At 53.3% G+C, this 23,090-nt stretch overlaps 1 protein-coding gene across 1 annotated transcript in view; it reads right to left on the bottom strand.

Annotated features, from left to right (window-relative positions):
* Positions 1–23,090, bottom strand: part of LOC116860711 (transmembrane protein 132C-like) — a 102,566-nt gene that overhangs the window by 21,807 nt on the left and 57,669 nt on the right. Inside the window, exon 3 of the mRNA XM_032846891.1 lies at positions 2,484–2,627. Coding sequence (XP_032702782.1) covers positions 2,484–2,627 — 144 coding nt within the window. The remainder of the gene's footprint in view (positions 1–2,483; positions 2,628–23,090) is intronic.

Here is a 23,090-nt window from a genome sequence, read left to right as displayed (position 1 = left end):
TCCCTCCCTGCCTCCTCCCCATGGCACTCTGAGCTGTGTCCCACTACCTCGGTAAGTATGGCTGACATCATCAGACCCCGAGCCACGGGCTGAGTCTGCGTCCTGGGGACGGAGTCCGAGTCCGCCCAGCCCGCTCCCACATCCCCACCCGGCTTCTGCTGACCTGGGATGACCCGCTGCTTAGTCACCCGCGGGGGGGGCAGCGACTCCAAAGTCGTTCCAGGTGGCAATTTTTAGTTTGGATACATTTGTTTCTCTAAAGATACTGATCCCATTCCTGGAAACGCTAGTATATTCCTGGAAATACCAGGAATACTAGCTTTCTCTTTTCCTTCTCTCTAAAAACGGTCGTAAGTAATGACTCCACGACAAACTCATTGAAGACGAGCTAAAGGTAGTTACGCCAACAACTACAGTGAAACTTGTTTCTGGGGATTTTGTCGGCTCACGGACAGACTTTTTAACCCCTGTAGAGAAGTTGTCAGTGTGAACGTGTCCTTTCAAAGGGTCACACTTCCTTACCAGGAGTCCTGACTCTTAGGGGAATTGCAGATCGTTCGTAAAGACAGAGGGTTGCCAAGGATGGGGTGTGTGACTGTGGCTGGGGCAGGGCAGGCTCCGGATTGAACCAACGGGCTCCTCCCCACCTTGGCCTCGCCAGGAATGTGGGGTGATTTGGCCACAAGTGGGGTGACGGTCCAGCCAGAAAGAGAGCAGGCTTTCCTCAGAGCACTGGTTCTCTAACACACAGACAGACCCCCAGCAAAGAATTACCAGGCACAAAATACCAGCAGAGCTGACATTATGAAATCCTGCCCCCGTGTTGAGATCTTTGTGTCCAGTGGAGGAGCCACTGGCCACGGTGGCCGGGGGGCCCTGGAGTAGGGTCGGGTCAGACACGTGCCCTACGTGCGCATACGCGGTGGATTCGAAAGACTGGGTGCCAAAAAGTAACGAAATGTCGCATTCATCATTTTTATATCGATTGCATGGGAAATGATCATGGTTTTCATATGACGGGTTAAATACATGCACTTAGAACAATTAGCTTCACCGTCCTTCCTTTTCTGAGTGGGACCACTGGAGACACTGAAAGCACGTGTGTGCCCCACGTGGCTTCTCTTGGACAGTGTGGCTCAGCACTTCATCCCCTCCCCCTCCTCCCGCAGGCCTCTCAGGTCTTCTGTAAGGCACTGTGGGTTTGGGACTGCCATTACTCATCAGTCACTCTCGGGGGAATTAGGAAAAAGCATCTCTTCCTTGAGATGCTGCCTACAATAGTCAGGAAGCGGTGAGAACATCCTGGTGTTGCTGGGGTCCCTTGCCGCCACCGGGAGGTTGTCACGACCCAGACAGCTTGCATGCCACCCTCTGCCCAATGCTCTGAGAGTGATGGGCGGTCGGAGCCGAGTGGGGTTGCGGTCTGCAGGGAAGGGTCTTTCCACCCTAACCCCCGCACTCAGTGATTTGTTCTCCTTGACGACACGTGCCGCTTTTAACCCCAGAGAAAAGACTCTGATGCTATGTGTCAGACCCCACTTGAGGGAAAAAACCCATTATCCACTTGCTTGCCTTGGATCTTTTATGTTTTCTTCTGGGTGTGTTTCCAGGACTACAAAACACATGGAGAAAGACCAAATGGTTCATTTCGGGCTTGGAACAGCCCTCGTGCTCTCTTATTCCTTGAACAAGCATTGTGGGCACATCACAGCGAATATTGGCGGGAAAGACCAAGAATTAGGGTCATTCCACCAAGAAACTTAGTCTCTAGAGCAGGGCTTTTCTAGGGAAACTCTTCCCTGGAAAGGCGAACGAATAGATGTGTTAGTTTTGTAGGTCATCACGGGACCTTCCTGCAGTCATGCAAAAGCCATCACAGACAATACAGAAATAGGTTTGAACGGCCACATTCCAATAAAACTTTATTTACATAACAGAAGAGGGGGGCCGGATTCGACTCACCGTTCATGATCTGCCCTGTCAGTGGTTCCAACAGCTGCCCATGGGCCGGACTCACATTGCAGATGTATTTTTTGCCCATGAATAAAAATTATAATTGGTTGTCCACGGGGGAACACAAGTGATCTTTACATAAAATCCAAATCTGTAGTTTCTTTTGAGAAGACAGCAATACTGACTCCCGGGTACTCCCAGCCACGACTAGCAGTAGCCAAGGACGGGGCGTCCTTCTAGCCCAGGGCGCGTCTGGCTTACACTGCCCCCAGGGCCGTCACCTGCTTGCTTCCTCTGCGTTTTCAGAGTCTGAACCGCAGCCCAAAGCATACTCGATGAATACCGGGTTGGGAGTGATGCTGATACGGATCATCGAAACGGAAACATTTAGTGGAGCGACTGAAAGTGTGGTGTACGTAAACCCACCAGCTGAACTGCTCATTTCTGGGCAGGGGGCAAACCTTCCCAGCGAATGAGGTGCTCAGCGGAAGTTCCCATCCGTCCAAGCAGGTGATCAGTGGGGCGCTTACCTTGATGACGTTCTCGTCTGTGGACTTGCACTCCACCGACTCCGAGATATCCGTCACGGCACTGTTCTCCTCCACGGAGACCACCCTGATGGGCAGGGATACCATCTTCCCCGTGAGTATGGCGGTGTTCAGGATTTCCGTGTCCTGGCGGAGGAAGCAGACGTACCTGGGTCAAGGGGGCTAGTCAGTGCTCTGGGACACTACCGGGAACCTTCCAAAGTGTTTGCCAGGGGGTCCTTGTCGAGAACGTGATGCCGTAGCCCTCCCCTTGGGCAAAGAAAGGCCGTTCTTGGGGATCATTTTCCAAGAACATTTAACAGTTTGGTTTTACTTGGGATCATCTTCTTAGTGACCCACTGCAGCGGTTATCAGGTATTTTTTTCTTCCTTCGCCGAGACCGACGGGAAGTGACGTTATCAGTCGGGTTTGGGTTGTAGGCAACAGAAAGGAACTCCGTCTAGTCTGAGCAAGGTGTGGCGGTCGTTTGAGTAACGCGCCTCCCCACCCCAAAGCCCGAGCTCTAATCTCTGGAACTGGAGAGTCTGTTCTGTTACGTGATCTAAGGGTCTTTGCAGTTGTGATGAAGGGACGGGTCTTGAGACGGGCAGACTGTCCTGGGCAGCCTGAGGCAGACCCAGTGGAATCATGAGAGTCCTTCATAGGAGGTGACCATGAGGGTCAGAGGAAGAGGGGACAAGGCGGGTAACGAGGCAGGGGTCAGGGGATAAGATCATGACCTGGGAGATGTGGGGGGGGCCCCAGGGTCTAGAAAAGGACCAATCCTTGCCTACGGCCTCCAGAGGGAATCCAGCCCTTCTGACTCCGTGATTTTAGCTTTGTAAGACTCACTTCTGATTTCTGATGCCCAGAACTGTACTATAATAGCTTGGGATTCATCTGGTATGGAAGTAGGGAACTAACACCGGTTCTCATCAGCTGGGTCCTGGGCAGCTCCCAGGGTCACAGGAAAGGCTGCAGCAGGCCTCGGAAAAGCAGGCCCCTGACGTGATTCCAGGACATCGAAAACCGGCAAGTCGGGGCGCGGAGTGAACGGCTTCACCAATTCTCGGAGTCCCTCTGCTGAGGAGCTACATTCTGGGGGTGGGTGGGGGGAGGGCAGTCTGGTTGGTCTCGTGGGGGCTCAGTGCCCATCCCTCGTCCAGGGAAGGATGGCCTCCCTGTGACTCACACTGACCCAGGAGAAAGGCCACTCTGGGAAGAAGAGGGAGTGAAGAGAGTCGTGGCCAGCAAACCAGAGCCGATGTCTGCTCCAAGATCAGTGAGTCGGTCACTTTTATCCCCCGATGCCCAGGATCGCTAGACCTTGGTGACGGACGCTGGACCGCCGGCTGCCGTCTTTCATGCAGACTTTTATGCAAACCAAAGGCTCTCTCTCCACTGCCGGTGGGAGCCCTTTCCATCCCAGCTCTGGGGACTTGAGCTCATTCCGTTCACACCAAGATCGTGCAATACAATTAGCATCGCGTCTCCCACCCAGGCAGGGATGTTCAAAGTGATAAGAGAGTCTCTTTTCTGTCTGGAAGCCCTTTGGTCATTATTCCCTTTAGGGCCAAATGAAGACTAAAAAAAAAAAAAGAAGAAAAGAAAAGTCTGTGGCTTTGGGACGTCTGTCCGCGCCTTTTACCTCTGGGTCGATTCATCCCAAAATCTGGCTCCAGAAACTCCACTCCTCTTTGAAGCCGGAGTTGTAAGGAGAGAGATTTCCTCACTTCTTTCTCCAGGGAGGCAACGGACCCAGAAATGACCCTTTGCATTAAGCAGGTGCACATCTGAAGGAGTCCTCAGTTAGGAGCAGAGTCCCAGCCTCTCTCTGAGGCTGCTGCCCACCCGCCGGTGGTGACACAGCCCTCTGCCGGGGCTTCTCCTGGGTCCGCAGGATTCCCAGCGCCAGGGCTGCAGCCTGGCGGCTCGCACACTGGCCATTCCCGATGCTAAGAATACCGCGGAAATTCCCCAGTCCATTTTCAGGTTCATTACAGGTAATGCGCTCGGAGCTCAGTCTTTACATTTTCTGTCTCAGAATGGTCTTTGGCTAATGGCTTCATTAAGCCAGCAAGCTCCCTCGTGGGTTAATTGTGATTAGGTTCCTAATGGTCATTGCAGGTACACACAAGCACACACACTCCCCGCCCCCACCCGATAACACTTCCTGGCCCTAAACGGAATCGCGTCCAGATTCAGACTGGGTGGACATAGTAGCGGTCTCCCTGGCCACCCCAAATTCCAGGAGCAGAGAATTAACTGTCACGGAGATTCCAAATGGGTAGAGGAAGTGTTGGGGGGTCAGTGGCTCAGACTGAGTTGAGCGTCTCTGTTGGAACTGCGGATGGGGGGCCATAGGCCCGTGGGCTCGGCTGGAGAGGTGCTGGGGACGAGTCACATGCTGAGTGTCCTCTGTGGGTCCCTCCAGATCCACTCTGCTCTGTGCTGTGTCCCACAAGGCTGACCCATGTGGACAAAGCTACAGGCCCCCTGCCTTCTGGATTCTGGCCACCTTTGGAAGGTATATTTCACGCACAGAGTCTGTGCGGCTGGCGGGAGCTGCATGACTAATTCTGGCTGACACGGCGTGGGTCACTGCTGGACAAGGACAGTTACCCACATTCCTCTAGGGACTTTTCCCGAGGCAGAGTGACCCGAAGTATTCCAGACGGCAGCTGCTGCCACAGCCTGGGGCTCTGAGCTATGATCAGGGACCAGCCCTGGGTCTAGAGTCTGAGCAAGAAATAAGAACAGGGCACCTGGGTGGCTCAGTCGGTTGAGTGTCTGACTCTTGGTTTTGGCTCAGGCTGCGATCTCAGGGTCGCTGGGCTCTGTGCTCAGAAGGAAGTCTGTTGGAGGTTCTCTCCCTCTGCTCCTCCCTACTCTACGTGCTCTCTCTGCCTCTCAAATAAATAAATTACACCCCCCCTTTTATTAAAAAAGTAAGAGTAAATCTGGAGAACTTGGGCAAGTTTGTCACTGTCACACATCCTCCTTCCTCCCGACACGAAGGGAGACCATCTGATGAAACAGGAGGCACAGCCGGCGGGAGTAAATTCAGTTGTGAACGTTTTTACGTCAGGCGTCTGGTTACTGCACCTATAACCACATAGCCAGCATGCAAGGGCACGTTTTGATACTGGTTTTTGCCACCCATGCCCCCCACCCTTGATGAGCTGGATGCTTGTTTTAGCAGTCTAGGTTAGACGTGGGATTTCTGGAGGTTGGGATCTGTGTGTGCTGCGGACTGAATCGTGCCTCTGATCCCAAATCCGTATACTGAAGCCCTAATCCTCAGTGTGACTGTATTTAAAAGTAGAAGGTATCTTGAAAGGGGTAATTCAGGTGCTGTGGGGCTGTAGGGTGACCCCAAGCCAGCAGGACTCATGTTCTTATAAGAATAAGAAGTGACACCAGGGACGCAGTTGTCTGCAAGTCAAGGAGAGACCTCGGGAGAAACCAAGCCTGCCAACACCTAGACCTTGGACTTCCAGCCTCCGGAACCATGAACCCTGTTGATGAAGCCCCAGCCTGGGGTCGTGTGTAGCCCTAGAAGCCGGTCCTGTGCCTTAGCACAGCCCTGGACATTGAGTTACAAAGCGGGGCCTAGACTTGTCCTCTCTCGGGACCTTGAGAAGCAGTCTGTGCTATGATGAAGAAAGGGTAGAAATCGTGGGATTACAGAAGGCAACAGCAAACGCTGCGGAAGCAGGGAGAACAGAGAGAAACACAGGCTTGGGCTGGACACATCAGCCAGGTCTGGCAGGAGACGACGTGTGTCTGGCCCCAGCGACCCAGGAGAGGGGGCGTGGGGACGGAGGGAAGCTTTCCTGGAACCAAAGTGTGTGGTATGTGTGTGCATGTGCCTGTGCGCATGTAGGTGTGGTGTGGGTGTGCATGTGTGTGTGCGTGTGCAGTAAGCATATGCACGCCTATACATGAACTGACAGCAGGCACAGAGGGACACATGATGGGTTGTCCTCCCAAGTCCCTTTTCAGTCAAGGCTAATTCAGTGTTTAGATGAGATGCCAAGGACACTATTGAAATGCATATGACTGTCCCATTTTCAGAACCTACCCAAGCCCCCGACCTGGGACTCAGGGGAGTGTCTCCCTGCAGAGCTGGTGTCCCCTGCTTGCTGGCCCTGGCTGCCCTGAAAGCAGGTCCATCGCCCCGTTTCCCAACCACCCCAGGATGACAGAGGCAAGACTCTGGGAAACATTTCCTCTCTCCAGCTCTGGGGTTTCCCCGCCCTCCATCTCCCTCTATCACAGTCCTGTTCTACTGAAAAGAATCAATAAAGTTGGGGACCTTAAATCACTGTCATTTCAAATTTGAAGAAAGCCCGAGGCTTCGGAGAAAACATGCTTTGTTATGTGAGGTGCCCTCATAAATGTTAACTGCTTTGGCTGTTTCCTGTATTTTTACAAATCGTATTTTAAATTTTTAAATAAAGACAGATTCTGGAGTGCGAAACAGATGGAGGGGTGTGCACTGATCACGGTGACGCTCTCGGGAAGGACAAGAGGGAACACATGGATACACCCAGCGGTGGCCAGCAATGGCCCACAGACCCATACCAACCATGTGAGGGGACTGAGTACAAGGAGAGACATGGAAGGCCACACGGTGCTGGGTCCCATCCATGCGAGATGTCCAGGACAGCAAACCTGTGCAGATGGAAGGTTGCCAGCAGCAGTGGGGGAGGGGAAGGCGCAGCAACGGTTCAAAGGGCAGGAGTCCAGTCTGTAGACGATGGAAACCTTCTGGGACTGGGTAGTGGTTGTGGCATCGTTTTGTGAATGTCCTGGGAACCACGCAATCCCGGACCTGCAGATGGCGACTTTGATGGCATGTGATCCGTCTCTCAGCACAGAAGGAGGAAGGAAAGCAGAACCACGGGAAGGCCATGGCCAGGGTCATATCTAGCTTGGCTCCAGGTGAGCCACCAGGCCTCCGAGGAGCACCCGGTCCCAGTCACCCACAGGTCACGCACCCAGAAGTGGGATCTGCAGCTCTGAGGCAGGACGCCTGGCGTTGAAGCCAACAGTGAGGGTTCAGGACCACGGACAGAACCCGCTGATTGGTGAGAACTTTCCAGATGGAGCAGAAACAAGGCCTCTCAAGGCAGATGTCCCTGCAAGCCATGGAGAAGCCTCATTAGTAAAAACCCCAGGTCACTTTTGGGGAGCTCTTGCTATGAGCCAGGGGTTGCTCAACACTGTCATCTCTCCCCGCAACGCACGAAGCCGGTAGTCTCACTAGCCCCGGTCTGCAGATGGGGAAACCGAGACCCAGAGCTGATCGCGCGGCTAGTTTGGGGTGTGCAGCACGAAGGGGACCTCAGCACGTTTGAACCACCTGTTCTAATGGCGTAAGAATCCCAGGAAGGAACGGCCATGGGTCCTGGCTCTGCCCCCTTCCTTACGATCATTTAAATTCTCCAAGCATCTGCTTCTGGGCTGTGAACCTGGGAATAATTAGTATCGTTGTGAAGATTACCTCTGATAATGTTTACGAGCTGCCTGTCCGGGCTCAGAACAGAGTCCGCGTCGACGGGGAGGGGTGCGGGGCAATCAGCCCACAGAGGCGAGCCCAGCCTCTGCGCCGTGTGTGCGCGCTGTGCGCATGTGTGTAAGGATAGAAGATTACAAATAGGACACGTGTGTCGCATGCATCGAACTCACAAAAACATTACCGCGTTTTGTGTTCACTTTGTATTTTTCCTTTTGTAAAAGAGAGAAAACAGGGCTTATGACTTTGAAAGCTCTCATTTCCTCCAATCCGGTTTCCAAATATGCTCCCCAGAGGCACCTGCCATCGGGAACCTGACGTCCATCTTTGATGTCTGTGATTTTGAGCTTTTATCAGATTCCCACATACGTAAAGAAACTACAGCATCTTTCCCTCCATTCACGTTTTTCGCAAACACGTCTTCTATGCCGTTCACGCCAGCGTCTCATATTGGACTTCCCTCTGCTCATTTCTTCATCTCGCTCTTGGCTACGTTTTCCCCATCGACCCGTGTCCACCTGGCCGGACCATAGCTCTAGTCTGAGAGCCACATCTACACGCTGATCTAATTCTGTCTCAGAGAGCAGCTGGATGTCCATCATATGCCTTCTCTCTGTTCTACTTTTCCATCCGCCCACCGATGGGAGTTCAGGAAGTTTCACACTCTGCCATGACAACGAGCTCTCTCTCCTCTACGCACGTGTTTGAGATTCCCCAGCACCTCTTTGTACCCGTGGAATTGCTGGGCTGAGCGGCACACACGCTTCCCCTTTCCCCTGCCATACCGCCGCTCATAGTCCTGTTCTCCGCTAAACTCTGAGCAACAGCACGTGAGAGTGCCTTCTGAAATTCTTGCCGGAACGTGGGTGGTTATGTGTCAACATCACCAGGTGACAGTCCCCAGTATTTCATCAGACACTAGTCTAGGTGCGACTGTGCTGGTAACTTAGCAGACGTGATTCATGCCTGTAATCAGTTGACTATCTGGAAAGCAGATTATGTTAGACAATCTGGGTAGGCCTGGTTTAATCAGTTGAAGACCATTAAATGTAAAGTTGAGCCTCCCGGAGGGAGAAATTCTGCCTGAGGGTTATGGCTTCAGTCTGTGTGCCGGAGAGACATCCTGTGGGTCTATGGATCTCCCTCTCTCCAGATAGAAAGATCTACGTATCGTACATGCCACATGTGTGGTTCCTTCCCTCCGTACTGCACTGATGGTCTAGAAAATGAGTCAGTGGTGGGTTAGCATGGGTGTGATGGACAGGTGGCCGATCTTGCCTTGGACTCCAGAGGACACACTGGATGGGGGCATGAAGATACTTCCCATTTCTACCCAAACCCTGTGCTAGCTTCCAGTAACTCAAACCTAGGCTTCCCTCTTTCTGCCTGTGGCCAGAGAAGCTGTCCACTCCCGTGAAGGGTGGAAGAGGAGCCAGCTGGTCTGAAAGCCACATGTCCCCCTCCTGGCTTTGAGGGAGAAGCCGTGGAGGGGAACCTTCCAGCAACACAGATGCCGACAGACCCAGCATGTCTTGCTGGGATCTCCTCCAACTGCGGACTGGGAGTTTCACCTCTTCCCCAAGGAAGGCGGCTCAGAGGGATCCGGATTAACGGGAAGTCTGCTGTTTACTGATTCATCATCGACGCTGGGGTAGAGATGGCAACCATGTGCTGCTTCTTAGAATGGATTTTTTTTTAATTTATGTAATTAATTTAAACATTTGCAGGAAGGGAAAGTTGCAAATACAACCTCGCACATACATTTCCTAGGATGTTAGATTTTGCAGACCAGTCGACAAGATCAGGGGCCAAACCTCGCCCTCTGTCTGCTTTTATATAGAGTCAAGTGCCAAGAATGGTTATTGAGTTTGTTGAAGCGTTAAGAAAATGTAACAGACACTATATGTGTCCCTATACAGCTTCAACTGCTCGCTGTCTAGCCCTTCCTGGGAAAAAATGATGCCTATCCCTGAACAAAAAGGTCATTTTCCTAAAATGATGAGGCTCTCAATGCATCTCCTGGGGGCCTCTCCGGTTCCCGTCCAGTTCCTCTGGAGGTCAAGTCCTTCTGCTTCACTGGACCGATGGGGCCGGCATCCCTGTGGATGGGAACTCCCGTCATCCTGATGGCTTTACTCTGCCTCAGTTGTAACCTGCTGTCCTGCACTGGGTCCCCAGCCGGACGTCGATAGCCATCCCACAGCTTTACCTGCTCTGGACTTGGTAGGTATGCCGTGCAATTACCAGCACTGGTGCAGGAGTCCTGGGTGCTCTGGACGCAGGAAAGCATTGCACCCAGGGAAGAGCAAGGACTTGTGCTGGGCCCGAAGGACGTTTGAATGACAGCTGTTTTTACAGGTGGATCATAATTCGCGGTAGTGGTTATTTTTGTGATATTTGCTTCCCTGCATGGTTTTGGCTCTTGGGGGGGGTGATATGTTTACCCAAATAATAGGAAGATCCTTCATCTGGCCCTTCCAGACATCAGCATGGAAGACAACATTACAAATGACCGCTCCCAGAGGAAAGATGGAGAAAGAAAGTCAACAATGTCTTTCTCCAGGTCAAATGAAGCGTGGTCCGTTGGCAAAGCATGCCAGGGGGTTACCAGAGGCACCCTCCTGGCAGCCGGATGGCACGCTGGCTCAGGCAGCAGACTCTCGGGAGATCAAAGGTCCAAGTCTGGAAATCAAGAAGAAAGTCCAGCTGCCAGCATTCGGGGGCCGAGACCCTCACTGCTTCCATGAACACAAACTCAGAGCACCCATCTTGCCGTTCACACACTTGCTGTGTGGCGTTCCAGGTCCTGCCTTCTCTGTGCTTTGTCTCCCTCATCTGTGAAATGGAATAATCCCATTTTCCTCCGGGGACCTCTGAGAACTTGAGAAGAAGGTACGCAACCCCTGTGGTTCAGTGCTCGGTACAAAGATGGCCCCTCCATGAACATTAGCTCCATCCGGGAAACAAAGTCCAGGAGCCGTGACTCTGGATTTCAATGTTCTATGTCGCCAGATCAGCCCCGAGCTCTCAGCTGTAAGACAGCATGCATTCAGCTGTGACTGAATTGGGAACTAATTTAGCATTGCTTGCAAGTTGATGGAGGACTCGTTTAACTAAGCTTTCAGTTCGATCCAGACAGATCATCAGCAGGAACCCCAGGAGTGGTGGGAATGGGCTTTGCTTACAGGCTGCAGACCCTTGAAGTTGAACCCCAGGGTGCGAGCAAGGGGGAACCTGCGGGTGCTGATCCCTCAGTGTATTTGGGGTCTAGGACTGACCTTCCAGGGAGTGATAAAGCTCCCCCTTCCTGAAGTAAAGAAAAAGATCTCCCCCCGCCCCGGCCACCCTGCAATCCATCAGCCTAGCAATGGTGAGGCCAGTCGGCAGGATAATATATTGAGAGATTCAAATAGTTGAGACATTTGAGCAGGCAACACGGACTCCCCAGATTCCCAAGACAGCAGAGCGTTCGCAAATATTGACAAAGCATCTTGGCCAAAATCAGAAGAGAAAGGGGGTTCCCCCTTGCCCCATCCCTCTGAAGCAGAATGTTCTCTCTTCTGGTGTTTGGATTGTGGGAGAGGGAGCAAGCACCCGGTCCTGGATGGTCCTTCTGGGACGTGGCAAGATGCTGTCTAGTGTGTCTATGCAGCAACACACACACACACACACACACACACACACACACACACACGCACACACACCACCCTCTGAATCCCAGAAGTGGCCCAGAAAAGACAACAGAGACAATAGAGAAATGAATTGATTTGGTTTGGAGGAAATAAACGCGAATGACATTGTAGCACAAAGGGGCTATTTGCCACTCAGCACCCATTCTCCTCTTTTTCTTTACTAGCGGAGCTACAATGTTTTGGCGAGTGGGGTGGGGGAACAGGACCCCGCTAACACACTGAACTGCTCAGTCTCCCTTGCAGCAAGGGGTGATCTGGTGACCCAGTCTTAGCACAGACCTTCTCAAAGTGTGCTGCCCAGACCAGCAGCGGCAGCATCACCTGGGAACTTTAGAAATGCAGAATCTTGGGTCTCATGCTGCACATACTTAAGTCAAAACTCTTGGGGGCGAAGCCCATTAGCCTGTGTTTTAGCCATCTCTCCAGGTGCTGCTCAAAGCCTGAGAAGACTTTTAGTGTAAACGTAAGTGGAAATATTACATGGCACTATAGGAATCTGCTTTGTGGGAGCTGGACTCCATTCTTTTTGTCCCTTTTCCAGCTACCTGGAATACAGATACAATGGCCGGCACATGAGCAGCCCTTTTGGACCATGAGGCAAACCTGGAAACGACAACCACTCCCTGGGCATGATCGGGTAGAGAGATAGAAGAAGACTCAATGTGCAATAACTAAGGAGTGGCCCTGGTTTAGGTATGTGAGATAAACTTCCTTTTTGTTGTAGCTATTGCTTTTCAGAGTCCGTAAACTCAGGCAAACCTAAGGCCGCCTCGGGTGGATGTTTTTTGCGCGCTTGAGCCAATGCACAAAGACTGCTGTTTGCCATACTGGCAGTGGCATTTCTAGTGGGGGAACCATGAGAAGGCCAGGGTGCTAGCTGATGGCGTGCACTGGGAAAGGCAGAGGATGGCGCTATTGTCATTCCTGTCAGCCAAGCGAGGCTAAAAGCAGGGCGTTCTGAGAGCCGGCCTCTGGCAGAGACCAACAATTCACCCGCATTTGCAATAGCGATAAATAAATAAATAAATAAATAAAAATAAAAGACTCCAAAAGGGTCCTCATTTTCCCAAATCAAGGCATCCTAGTTAAAATGATGCCCCGACCACCTAGGAACCAATTGGTATGCTGATTAGTGAGGGTGCTTGAAAGAAGGTTCTGGATTCAGGGCAGAGGAGTCCAGAGAAGAGCCATCCAATGAACAAACTGACTTTGTTAGGGGCGAGCAGCGATTTACATAATCCTGTGGTTAAGGATATCTTATGTACACACAAGGGCGTTGCGGGCGGGGCGGGGGGGTCTCTCAAATGTGATTTTCCCCTCTCACCAGGCGAGACAGACACTCAGCTCTGCTGCATGGCCGGGTCTCACGAGCTTTCTCATCAGGAAGGGAAGGGGAACTTTATCCCCGGTGGCTTGTAGGCGGCAGGCCTGATGGCACAGGCCCAGCTGGGACCCGCCGCCTCCTCCCTGCCCATTTCCTAACGAACCGCTCCCCGAGTTCCACATGAAGTTCTGGTAAAATGGATTTTAAGAATCCTCTGGGAGACCCCGGTGGGGAGTGCACAGCTGATGGGGACGTGGACGCTAACACGCTTGCAGCCACTCTGAATCCTCTGGGAGCAGCCAGGGCCCGGAGGTGGAGGGGCCTAGAGGGGACCTGGGAGTGTCTCCCCCGGACACAGCAGGACCTCTGCCCCCTGCAACGTGTCAGCCCTTCACGTGCAGTTGTGTTCAGCTACACTTCCTCCTCTGCCTGGCTTCCACCGCGGTTCCTTCCAGAAATCCTAACATGCTGCCATGGGGCCCCAAGGAGGGTCTGCGCCCGAGGGCAGGAAGCCTCCCAGCCACCCGCACCCCCTCCCTGGGCAGAGCGCAGAGAGCATGCTGGGGCTGAGCAGGAAGACCCCGTAAGGCCGCGGATCCTGTCGGACTATTTATGGGGTGCCTGAGAGGTCGGGGGCACACATTCAGCATCCTGAGAGATTGGGTATAGTCTGGGAGGTTTTAGGGCTGCTGTTTCAAGTGCCACACACGGGGCGCCCGGACCGCAGGAAGGTGCTCTCTGACCCCTCCGAGCAGGGGATCCTGCCTCCCCTCCCACGGCTTTTGGTGCCTCCTGCCGTGTAGACGCCCAGCTTCCGACTCTGCCTCCATGGCCACTTGGGCCCTCCCAGTGCGTGTCTGTGACCAGGTTTCCCTTCCACCCTGCGGACATGGGTCATCGTGGACAAGGGTCTCCCAGTGACTTCATCTGGAACTGATGACATCGGCACAGACCCCATTCCAAGGAAGGGCACATTCCAGGGCATCGAGGGTGAGGACCTCCACCATCTCCTTCTGGGGGTATGAATCCCTGGGACACCGCTCCATCCTCTTCGGAGAACATCTGTGTGGATCTTTGCAACATTTGATCTTCATATGGCAGAGTAGAACACATTACTGTTGCCATGGTGGAGGAAACTGAGGCCCAGAGGACTTACACTCAAACTGTCCCGCCTCCTGACAGCCAAGCCCCCTTCTGTGAGCTACTTCCTTTATGCAAACAGCCTCTCTGGACCCACACTGAGCCTGGATGTTAGTACCGTCATCAGTGGTGAAAACACCCCCCGCCCCACGGCCACGTCGTGGCTCGGAGTCTTTCCAGGCTGCTCCTAGCACCTCTGCATGTCCTACTCTAGTCACTCCTCCTGACAACCTGGGGAGGCAAGTACTCCGACGCCCCCGACCTCGGAAGTGGGGCTCCCCGGGGCTGTGGGAAGGGGGGTCTGCTGTCCAAGGCATAGCGGGCAGGTGTGCCTTTGGGGGAGAGGCGGTCCCTACCCCCGCCGACACCTGCTCCCTACAAACACTGCGACGTGACTTCGAGAAAGCAAATGCATACATTAAACCTTTCAGGAAAGTATCTTAGAAAACTCTATGACTCATAATAGTATAAAAAAATAAATATAAATTATACATGGAGATATGATTCAGGCACCTGACACCTCTCAGGCCACAGACAGACCACCAGCTGCATCTAGTTCCCGAACATTTCCCTCCTCCCAGAAGAAACCCTGGGTCCCTTCGACGTCCCTCCCCAGTGCGGGTGGGGTCGTCTGTGACCAGCTACTCTCACTGGCCACCACGTTTTCGAGTGGCATCTGTGTTGTAACGCGTGTCAGCACAACACTCCCTTTCACGCCCATAGTCTCCCAGGGCGCGGACAGAACATGGTTCGTGAATCCCTTTGCCCCCCGACGGACATCAGAGCGGTCACGAGAGGCCACTGCTGGGGACGACTGAAGCACACGGTTTCTGTGGGACGGAGGTTTGCATTTGCACCTGGGGTGGGGGGTGCAAAGCTCCTTCTTAGGACCAGGTGACGGGCCACACTCTTCCCTGGGACTAAGAATCTTTAACTCTTCTGCCCTCAAGGAGCCAGCAGGAGCCGGAGGACTTGTGGCTCCCCGTTCCCCTCAGAACCCTTTCCTGAACGCCATGCGACCCACTTCTCTGGCATCTGAGCAGAGGAAGGTCATTTCAGGGGGTCCCTTGGTCAAGCAGCCGAGGCTGTGGATGGGCCATGCTCTGGGGCCACGGCTGGGAGGGCAGATGCTGACCAGCCGGTGGGGGCTCACCCCGGGGCGCCCCGTCCCCACCCCGACAGGCACGCGGGCGGCAGCTCCCTCTTTCTTCCGTGAATGCAGCTTCTTGTGACTCAGAACGCCGTGTCCCCAGCCCGCACGTTCCTAGACGGTGTGTCATTAATTATAGCCCCCGCCTGGGGCTGCCTTTCCAGCTGCATCTTAACGAGCGACCCCTCCTCGCTGACCCTTTGTCAGCACAGGCGTTCTTTGTTGGCGCCCGCGTCCCTTCCGAGTCTTGAAGCGCGGATCAATGGGGTGTTGTGAAGCGAGCTTGTCTCACTTCCCATCTCGGGGGAACAGGAAAGGGTCCTTGTATGTGATGTGCACAGTCTGCTCCTGGCACAGACCCTACCCCATGGCCAACAAGGGCCCCCTTTGATGTGTGGGGAGGATGGCGCTGGCTTCAAGCATTAGCTAACCTATGTGGCTGGGCCATATTTCAAGACAGCCTAGTCTCCGCACAGCACACGGGGGGAGGCCCTTAAAGCTGAATGAGATCATGTCCGTGCTCTGCTCCAACCTCCCCCTGCTTCCCACCTTCTTCAGAACCAAAGCCAAAGTCCCCGGGACAGATGTGGACCCCTGGCACCTCCTTGCCTCCCTCTTCGTCTTCTCTCCCACCCATGTGCCTTCCAGCCACCACGGCCTCCGCTGTGCCTTGAATGTGACCCAGTCCTCCCATGGGCTGTTCCTTCTGCCCGGCACGCCTTTCCCCCCAGATGTTTGCATGGCTCCATCCTTGCCCTCGCAGGGGTCTTTGTTCAAATGCAACCTCCCCACCCTCCCCCATTCCCTGCTGGGCTCCCCAGGGCTCTGACCAGGAGGGAGTCTGTCTCCCTGAGTCGGCCTCCCAGGGCCCAGGCGTGTGGCTTTTCAACGAGGACAGCTGTGCTAAGCACATCAGTCGCTAAAGCTAACAAGGCTCGTTCCCGAGCTACCGCAGGCCCGTGTCCCCGCCAGCACTTTCCCCGGGGGAGAAACAGACTCACAATAGTAAACCATTTAGCAGATCAATCCTGGGGAGTAGCAACTTGTCTCCAACAGCAGCAGAGAGCAAATTTCCCTCCCTCCCCGAGGATGCACGCTAACAGCTCCATAGGCTGGCGGAAACAGACCAATAATTCTGGGCTCTGTCTCTACAGGGAAGCCCACCTCCCACCTCATTTACTTCCAATTCATTCACGGGGCACCCGGGGATGCTGGCGTCCAACTTCACTTATCCATCAATTTACTTCCAACACGAGATGGAGATTCCATTCCAGAACGCTCATTCAAAACAAGAAAACAATTCAATTTAAGAAGGCACGCGTCTCCGGAAGGTCCAGCTCTGTAACCAAGTTATTAAATGGGACTGTCCTTTGGGATGGCACGTGGACTCTGCGGCATCCACCTCCCTGAGAAAGGTCACATTTTTACAACGTAGTCGAGAATGGAGGCAGTCGAGAAACATGGACTATTTCTCCAAAGCTGGAGCGTCTGTTCTCCGTATGCTTGCATCAGGTCAGCATGTAGAAATGTTACTGCCGTGGGGGGCGAGGGTGTTCTGCCCCAGCAACATGATGGAGGAGGTGGATGTGGCCGGCAGTCCCTGGGCTCCTTCTGCTCCTACGATCCCCTCTCCTACCAGGAGCCCACACACACCCTGTGTACATCCTTCCCTCCAGCCTCTCCCTTTCCTGAGCTCCTGGGAAGAACGTGTGTCCCAGACCCCTTGCAGCCAACACAACGTGAGGGCAAGTGAGGCGTGTGCCTTCTGGGTTGAGCTGGGTAAGAGCGTGCCACTCTTTGCTTTCTCTCTCTCCCTGGTTGGGGTGAGGTAGTGTGGCGGGCAGTGTGGGTGGTGTGGGTCAGATCCCTGAGTCACCAGATAGAGGAGAGCACAGGACGGCCGCAGTGGGATTTAGGGGGCTGTGATCGTCAAACTCAGCCCTGTTGACTTGCTGATGCCAGTGCTGTCTGCTGTGGGAGGTAGTGGGACACACACCGACAGGTCATCCCGAGAAGCCAGGTACGGTGTGCACATGGGGACGAGAGAGCTCGCCAGTGGACCCCCCTACATTCAAGCACAGTGAACAAAGCTAAAGGGTCATCCCCTACCAGCGGTTCTGGGTTTTCAGAAGGAACCACAGACGCAGAAATTTCCTGCATCCCTGTGCCCCGTTCATTCCACCGAAGCTGTTGGCACAGGGGACCGCTTTCCCCTCGAACACGGCCTGGCCACACCCATCACAAACCCACGAGCCCCACGTGGCCATCGTTACGAATCAACCACGGAGCATCTACAAGGAAATTGTGGAGGAAACCACGCCTAGTGGCAGGTTCCGGTGACACACAGTGGCCCAGCATGTGCCGGCGGCTCACGTGGGCACACCGGCCACGGCACACACCGGGCTCCGAGCAGAATGGCGTTTAGTCCCTGGGAAATGTTGATTGCTCCAGGGCCCTGCTGAGATGAAATGCGCCTACTGTAAAATTTAACCATTTTTACCTGTGCAGTTTGAGGACTTTCAGAGACTTTACCTAGTGAAGAGCCATGGCCACAACAAGCATTACCCATTTCCACCCCCCGAAGGTTCCGTGTGACATTTACAACTACCCTCTGTGCCGACATCAGGCCCCAGGCAAACTGCCTTTTTTAGAAAAGCACACAGCTCCTGTCACACGTCGCATTTTGATGCTCATGCCCCCAGTTTGCGGGCGCACTGCTACTTTCCCACTTTTCTGGTGCCCGGCTCTCCCCCCCTGCTCAGTCGTGCTTGGCCCAGCTGAGGGAGGTTTTCATCGACTCCGGTGTCTGGCAGTCACGGATGCCTCTGCATCAGGACACCTGCCTACCGGTCTCCTCGTGGGCATGTGCTTTCCCGTCTGCGGACACCCGGCGTAGAACTGCGGGCTTGTGAGCGTACGAGGGAACTGCCAAGCCGCCCTCCAACAGCCGCTTGTCGTTTCACACCCACATCTCATGCACGCACGCTGCCTCAGTTTCCCCGCATCCATGCCAGCACGGGGCATCCCCCTCGTCTCTGTTTTGGCCGTTTCCCTGAGCGCAAGGCACAATTTCGTCGTGCTTTATATCCCATTTCCCCGTACTGGTAACACCGAGTACTGGAACTCTCCTAAGACTTCAGATTAAAATGAACGACTGCGGTTAAGCCTCAGCTCAAATTCATCGGACCGTTGCTCGCTCCGACATTATTAGATGTAATCTTTAGGATGTGGGAAGAAAACAGGTAACAGGACCACAAGGAGGCATGTTGGCCCATCACACACACACATACAAAAGACAGGAAGGAAGGAAGGAAGGAAGGAAGGAAGAAAGGAAATGAAAATAGTAACTGGGAGCTCGGTGATGCACACCTAAAAACCCCATTTTATGTGGCCAACCATTTCAATTCATTACCGACATATAGATAATTGGAAGTATCCCACAATGTACTATCTCACGTTTTCTTGTAAAACTGGGATTTCACAAAGATACATGACCCTCGTCTACACCCGCGGAGTCAGGGTCTGAATAATGAGATTTTTAGGGCACCGCGGGCGGCGGGCGGGCGGGTGGGCATGGGCATCACCGCGGCGGCTGGGTGGGCTCTCTGCCCCGTGTGAGCGGGCTCCACACTGAGGCTTCATTACCTCCTCCTTAATTGCTCACGAGGGTGTCTGTTCCGGCGTCTGGGGGAGTCCCCGGGAACGTGAGGTCCTCATCAAAAGGGCACACCGAGAGGCTCCCTCGATGCCCCGGGCGGATCTCTCAGACAAATGCAAACCTTTTGCAAATGAGTGGAGGAATTTTCCAGTTTCCTCGGCCTTGGCCCAGCTTTGCAGATGTAATTGCGAGCACACACGCAGTAATCTGGTGGTCAGATCCCTCATCCCACGCCGTGCTCCTGACGCAGCGGACAGATAGGAGGCTGGGGGAAAAAAGAGCATCTTGCCTCTCTTTATGGTGATTAAGGAAAGGAGAAGTAGGTTGTCTCCTGCATGGCTTTTCTGGCAAATTCCAACAAGGAGCCTTCTCCGGGGGTCCGGGAGAGACGATCCCAATACGAAGGACCCTTGGGAGATGGGGGAGCGTGCCGCTCCCTGTTTGTAAAGTGCTCTCCAGGACGCAGGTGGGGCTGTAGGGAGGATCACAGCACAGACCCCCGAGTCAAACCCACCCCTGCCACATACTAGCTGTGTGTCCTTGGCAAATTACTAAACCTCTCTGTGCCTTAGCTTCCTTCTCTTTACACAGGGGAGACACTAGTGTCCGTTGGTTTTCATGTCTGGGTTTCCTGTGGCTGCGGTCACAGAGCCTCACGCCCTGGGGGACAGGAAAGTCCTTGCTCACAGCTCCAGGGGCTGGAAGTCTGACATCAAGGGGTCCGCAGGGCCATGCCCCCTCTAAAGGCCCTCGGGTGGGACCCTTCCTTTCTCTTCCACCTCCAGTGCCAGGTGGTAGCCGCGTGCCTGGAGCTTCTTGGTCTGCGATGGCCTCACGGAATCTCTTCCCGTCTTCACAAGGGTTTCTTCTCTCTGTGCCTCTGCGCCTTCTCCCTTTCGGTCTCTGATGAGGACATCCTCATGGGTTTAGGGCCCTCCGTGCCCACCATGAGCTCATCTTGCCCCTCTTCCCTTAACCCTATGGGCAAAGACCCGAGCCTCACAGGGATGCTCAGAGAATATGTCGGCCATTGTTGGCTGACCATTCCTGAAGGAGCTGCTGGTTTGGATCAGCGAGCACATGATGGGCGGCATGTCTGTGAGGGGACGACGGCTCAAGCAAAGGTCTGGAGGTTGGGGCAGGTCATGTGGGGGCCACCCAGCCCGTCAGCCGGGCTGCTGCCAGAATGTGGGAGTGAGCACACAGGGGCCAGTGTGGTCTGCGTGTGCCGGGGTCAGGACAGGTCTCTACAGCCTGCATTCCCACCAGGGAGTGTTTCAAGCCTCCCCCAGAGAGCCCTCTGGGTGTTTCTTGTCACCTCTTCACTCTTATCTCAGAGAGATGTGATATTTGCAGTATTTGAACTAGGCTTTAACACTCTTTTCAAAACCCCGGCTTTTTTGAGATACAATTCACGTGTCATACCTCTCGTCCACTTAAAATGCATAATCTAGTGATGGCTAGTAGGTCCACAGGGTGGTGCCTCCATGCTCACAATCAATTTTAGACCATTTCCACCACCCCGAAGGAAATCTGGCATCCCCTGGCGGACACCTCCTTATCCTTGCAGCCTCAGGCAGCCACAGCGTCACTTTCTGTCTCTGCCTTCTCCAGTAAATAATCGTTGCTCAGAAATCAACAAAACAGTCTTAAAATAACTGCAGTAGATGACACACACCCTGTTTGTAACCCCAAAGTCAATTTGGGAAGGGAAGTGACCAACTCCTCCTGGTTTACCAGACTACCCCACTTTTAAGACCGAAATTTCTATGTCCTGGGAACGGCCTCCCTCCTAGGCGAACTGGAATGCTTGGCCACCATATTGGACAGCCACAGTCTGTGTTTACGAGGTGCCCGTGTCTGAAATATTGGGGCTTCTCACCCTTGGGAACTACTCTGAGTGGATTTATGGGCACAAGGAAGGAAAGAAATCAATCTCTGTAATTTACTCACACAACTATTTTCTCTTTCCCCAACTTCCTCATTCAGCACATGTGACTTTCAGCTGTTTTCAAAGATGATCTCGTCACTATTACCATGACCATCACCACCACTATAACATGACCACTACCACAATGGCCATCATCACCACCATCATCATCACCACCATGACCATCATCCCAACGACCATTGCCATCATCATCCCCATCCCCATCATCATCATCACCATCATTACCACCAATACCATCATCATGACCACCATGACCATCAACAACATCCTCATCCCCATCACCATCATCACCATAATTATTACCACCATCATCACCACTATCACTATCACCATCAGCAGTAGCACCATCGCCATCATCATCAACATTAATGTCATCTCCATCATCATCATCATCGTCATCGTCAACATCACGGTCATCACCATCACCACCACCATGACCATCATCAGCATCTTCTTCATTGTGAGTGGCCATGATACCCATGTCCCCAGGCCTCAGCCCCTCCCCCATAAAATACAGACATTATCAGTGCAGCCCCTGCCAGAATAGCCAGTGTGAGGATTCAGTGAAATGGTCAATGCAAAGCACTTAGCCCAGAGCCTATCGATGCTAATTATTATCATCATGAAGATGAACCTCAAAGTGATTCAGCAGATTTTGAGGTTCTACATTTGCCGAACCAGGGCAGCTCTGATTTCTGGTGGTTCTTGCTAGTTTTTGCCTCTGACTCTCACCGACTAGGCTCCCCAGGGTGACACAACCACATTTTCAGGCAGGTCCTGATGATGACTGCCTCTAAGGAGGGCGGACGCTGAAAACATAAAACAAGACCAAATACAGGAGAGCATGATAAACTGTCAAGTGCTGAGCGGATGTTGGGGAAGGGGAGTGAGACTCATTGTTTAGGCTCCTGCCACTCCCACAACCAGGAGTGCTGGCCAGTGCCTTGCCCCAACCTCTATGCAGAACTGAGTGCAAAACACCCACAGTCGGGCCTCCCACATGGAACTAGAAGCTTCTAGAGGTTCTGCAGAAAATGAAGGCACTCTCAGGTTTTCCACGGTGTCCCCCTATAGGAAATCCATTTTATAAATAATCTCAATTAAAAGCGTTCCCAACGCTGTAGGTGATATTTTCGCTTGCTGGCTCGGAAGGTCCCAGAGTCCCCACCTAGACACTGAAGCCAGAAGATAAATCAGGTCACAGAGAAGCAAGTAGTCACATTCAACTCGGCTCAGCTCTGTTTCTGGAATTTCCACTGCACCGGGGGTGGGATCCACCGGGGATGTCTGCCTCAGGGGAGGCCCTGTTCTGTTTGCTGCGTTTCCCAGAAGCCGGTGGGGAGAGGTGCCGGGGGTGGGGGGGCAGACGCCCTTTGAAAACGAGGCAGCAAGAATGATGGAGGAAAGGTTGCAGTAAAATAAATATATGTGTGGTTCCACTCCAGCTCGTCTCACAGCCTCCCACGGGTCACTGGGAAGACGAAGGATGTCAAATAGACCGAGCTTCACATCCCACGGCTGTAATTCATAAGCTGCGTGATTTTGGGCAAGTGGCCTCTCCCCTCTGAGCCTCAACTTTGTCATCTGTGAAGTGGGAGCACTGACTCCTACCTTATGGGGTTCTGAAGGGCCTCTCGGAGATCCCACACAGAACAAGCTGAGCGTGTGGGAAACACCCCACAACATCATTTCTACCTGCTGCGGGCGAATGCAGAGCATGTGAGGGCTTTTTTTTTTTTTTTTTTTAAGATTTTATTTATTTATTTGACAGACGGAGATCACAGGTAGGCAGAGAGGAAGGCAGAAAAAGAGGGGGGAGGCAGGGTCCCTGCTGAGCAGAGAGCCTGATGTGGGGCTCGATCCCAGGACCCTGAGACCATGACCTGAGCTGAAGGCAGAGGCTTTAACCCACTGAGCCACCCAAGCACCCCACGTATGAGGGTTTTCTAATGACTCTTTGGCAAGAGCAACCAAGGGAGGGTGACAAGACCTCAAAAAATCAAAAAAATTAAAAAATAAACAGAATTTCTGTAGGGTCCAGTGATCCCAGCTCTAGGTATAGATACAAAATAATTGGAAGTCAGGATTTTGGAGCGGTATCTGCACCCCCCATGTTCACAGCAGCATCGCTCACCACGGCCAAGTTCATGCAAATCCCCAAGTCCATCAACAGA

The sequence above is a fragment of the Lontra canadensis genome, unplaced genomic scaffold, assembly GCF_010015895.1.
Source record: "Lontra canadensis isolate GAN:19392208 unplaced genomic scaffold, GSC_riverotter_1.0 scaffold182, whole genome shotgun sequence".
In the NCBI taxonomy this organism is placed as follows: Eukaryota; Metazoa; Chordata; class Mammalia; order Carnivora; family Mustelidae; genus Lontra; species Lontra canadensis.
Note: the sequence above shows the minus strand (reverse complement) of the source record. Positions and strands in the feature narration are given on the sequence as shown.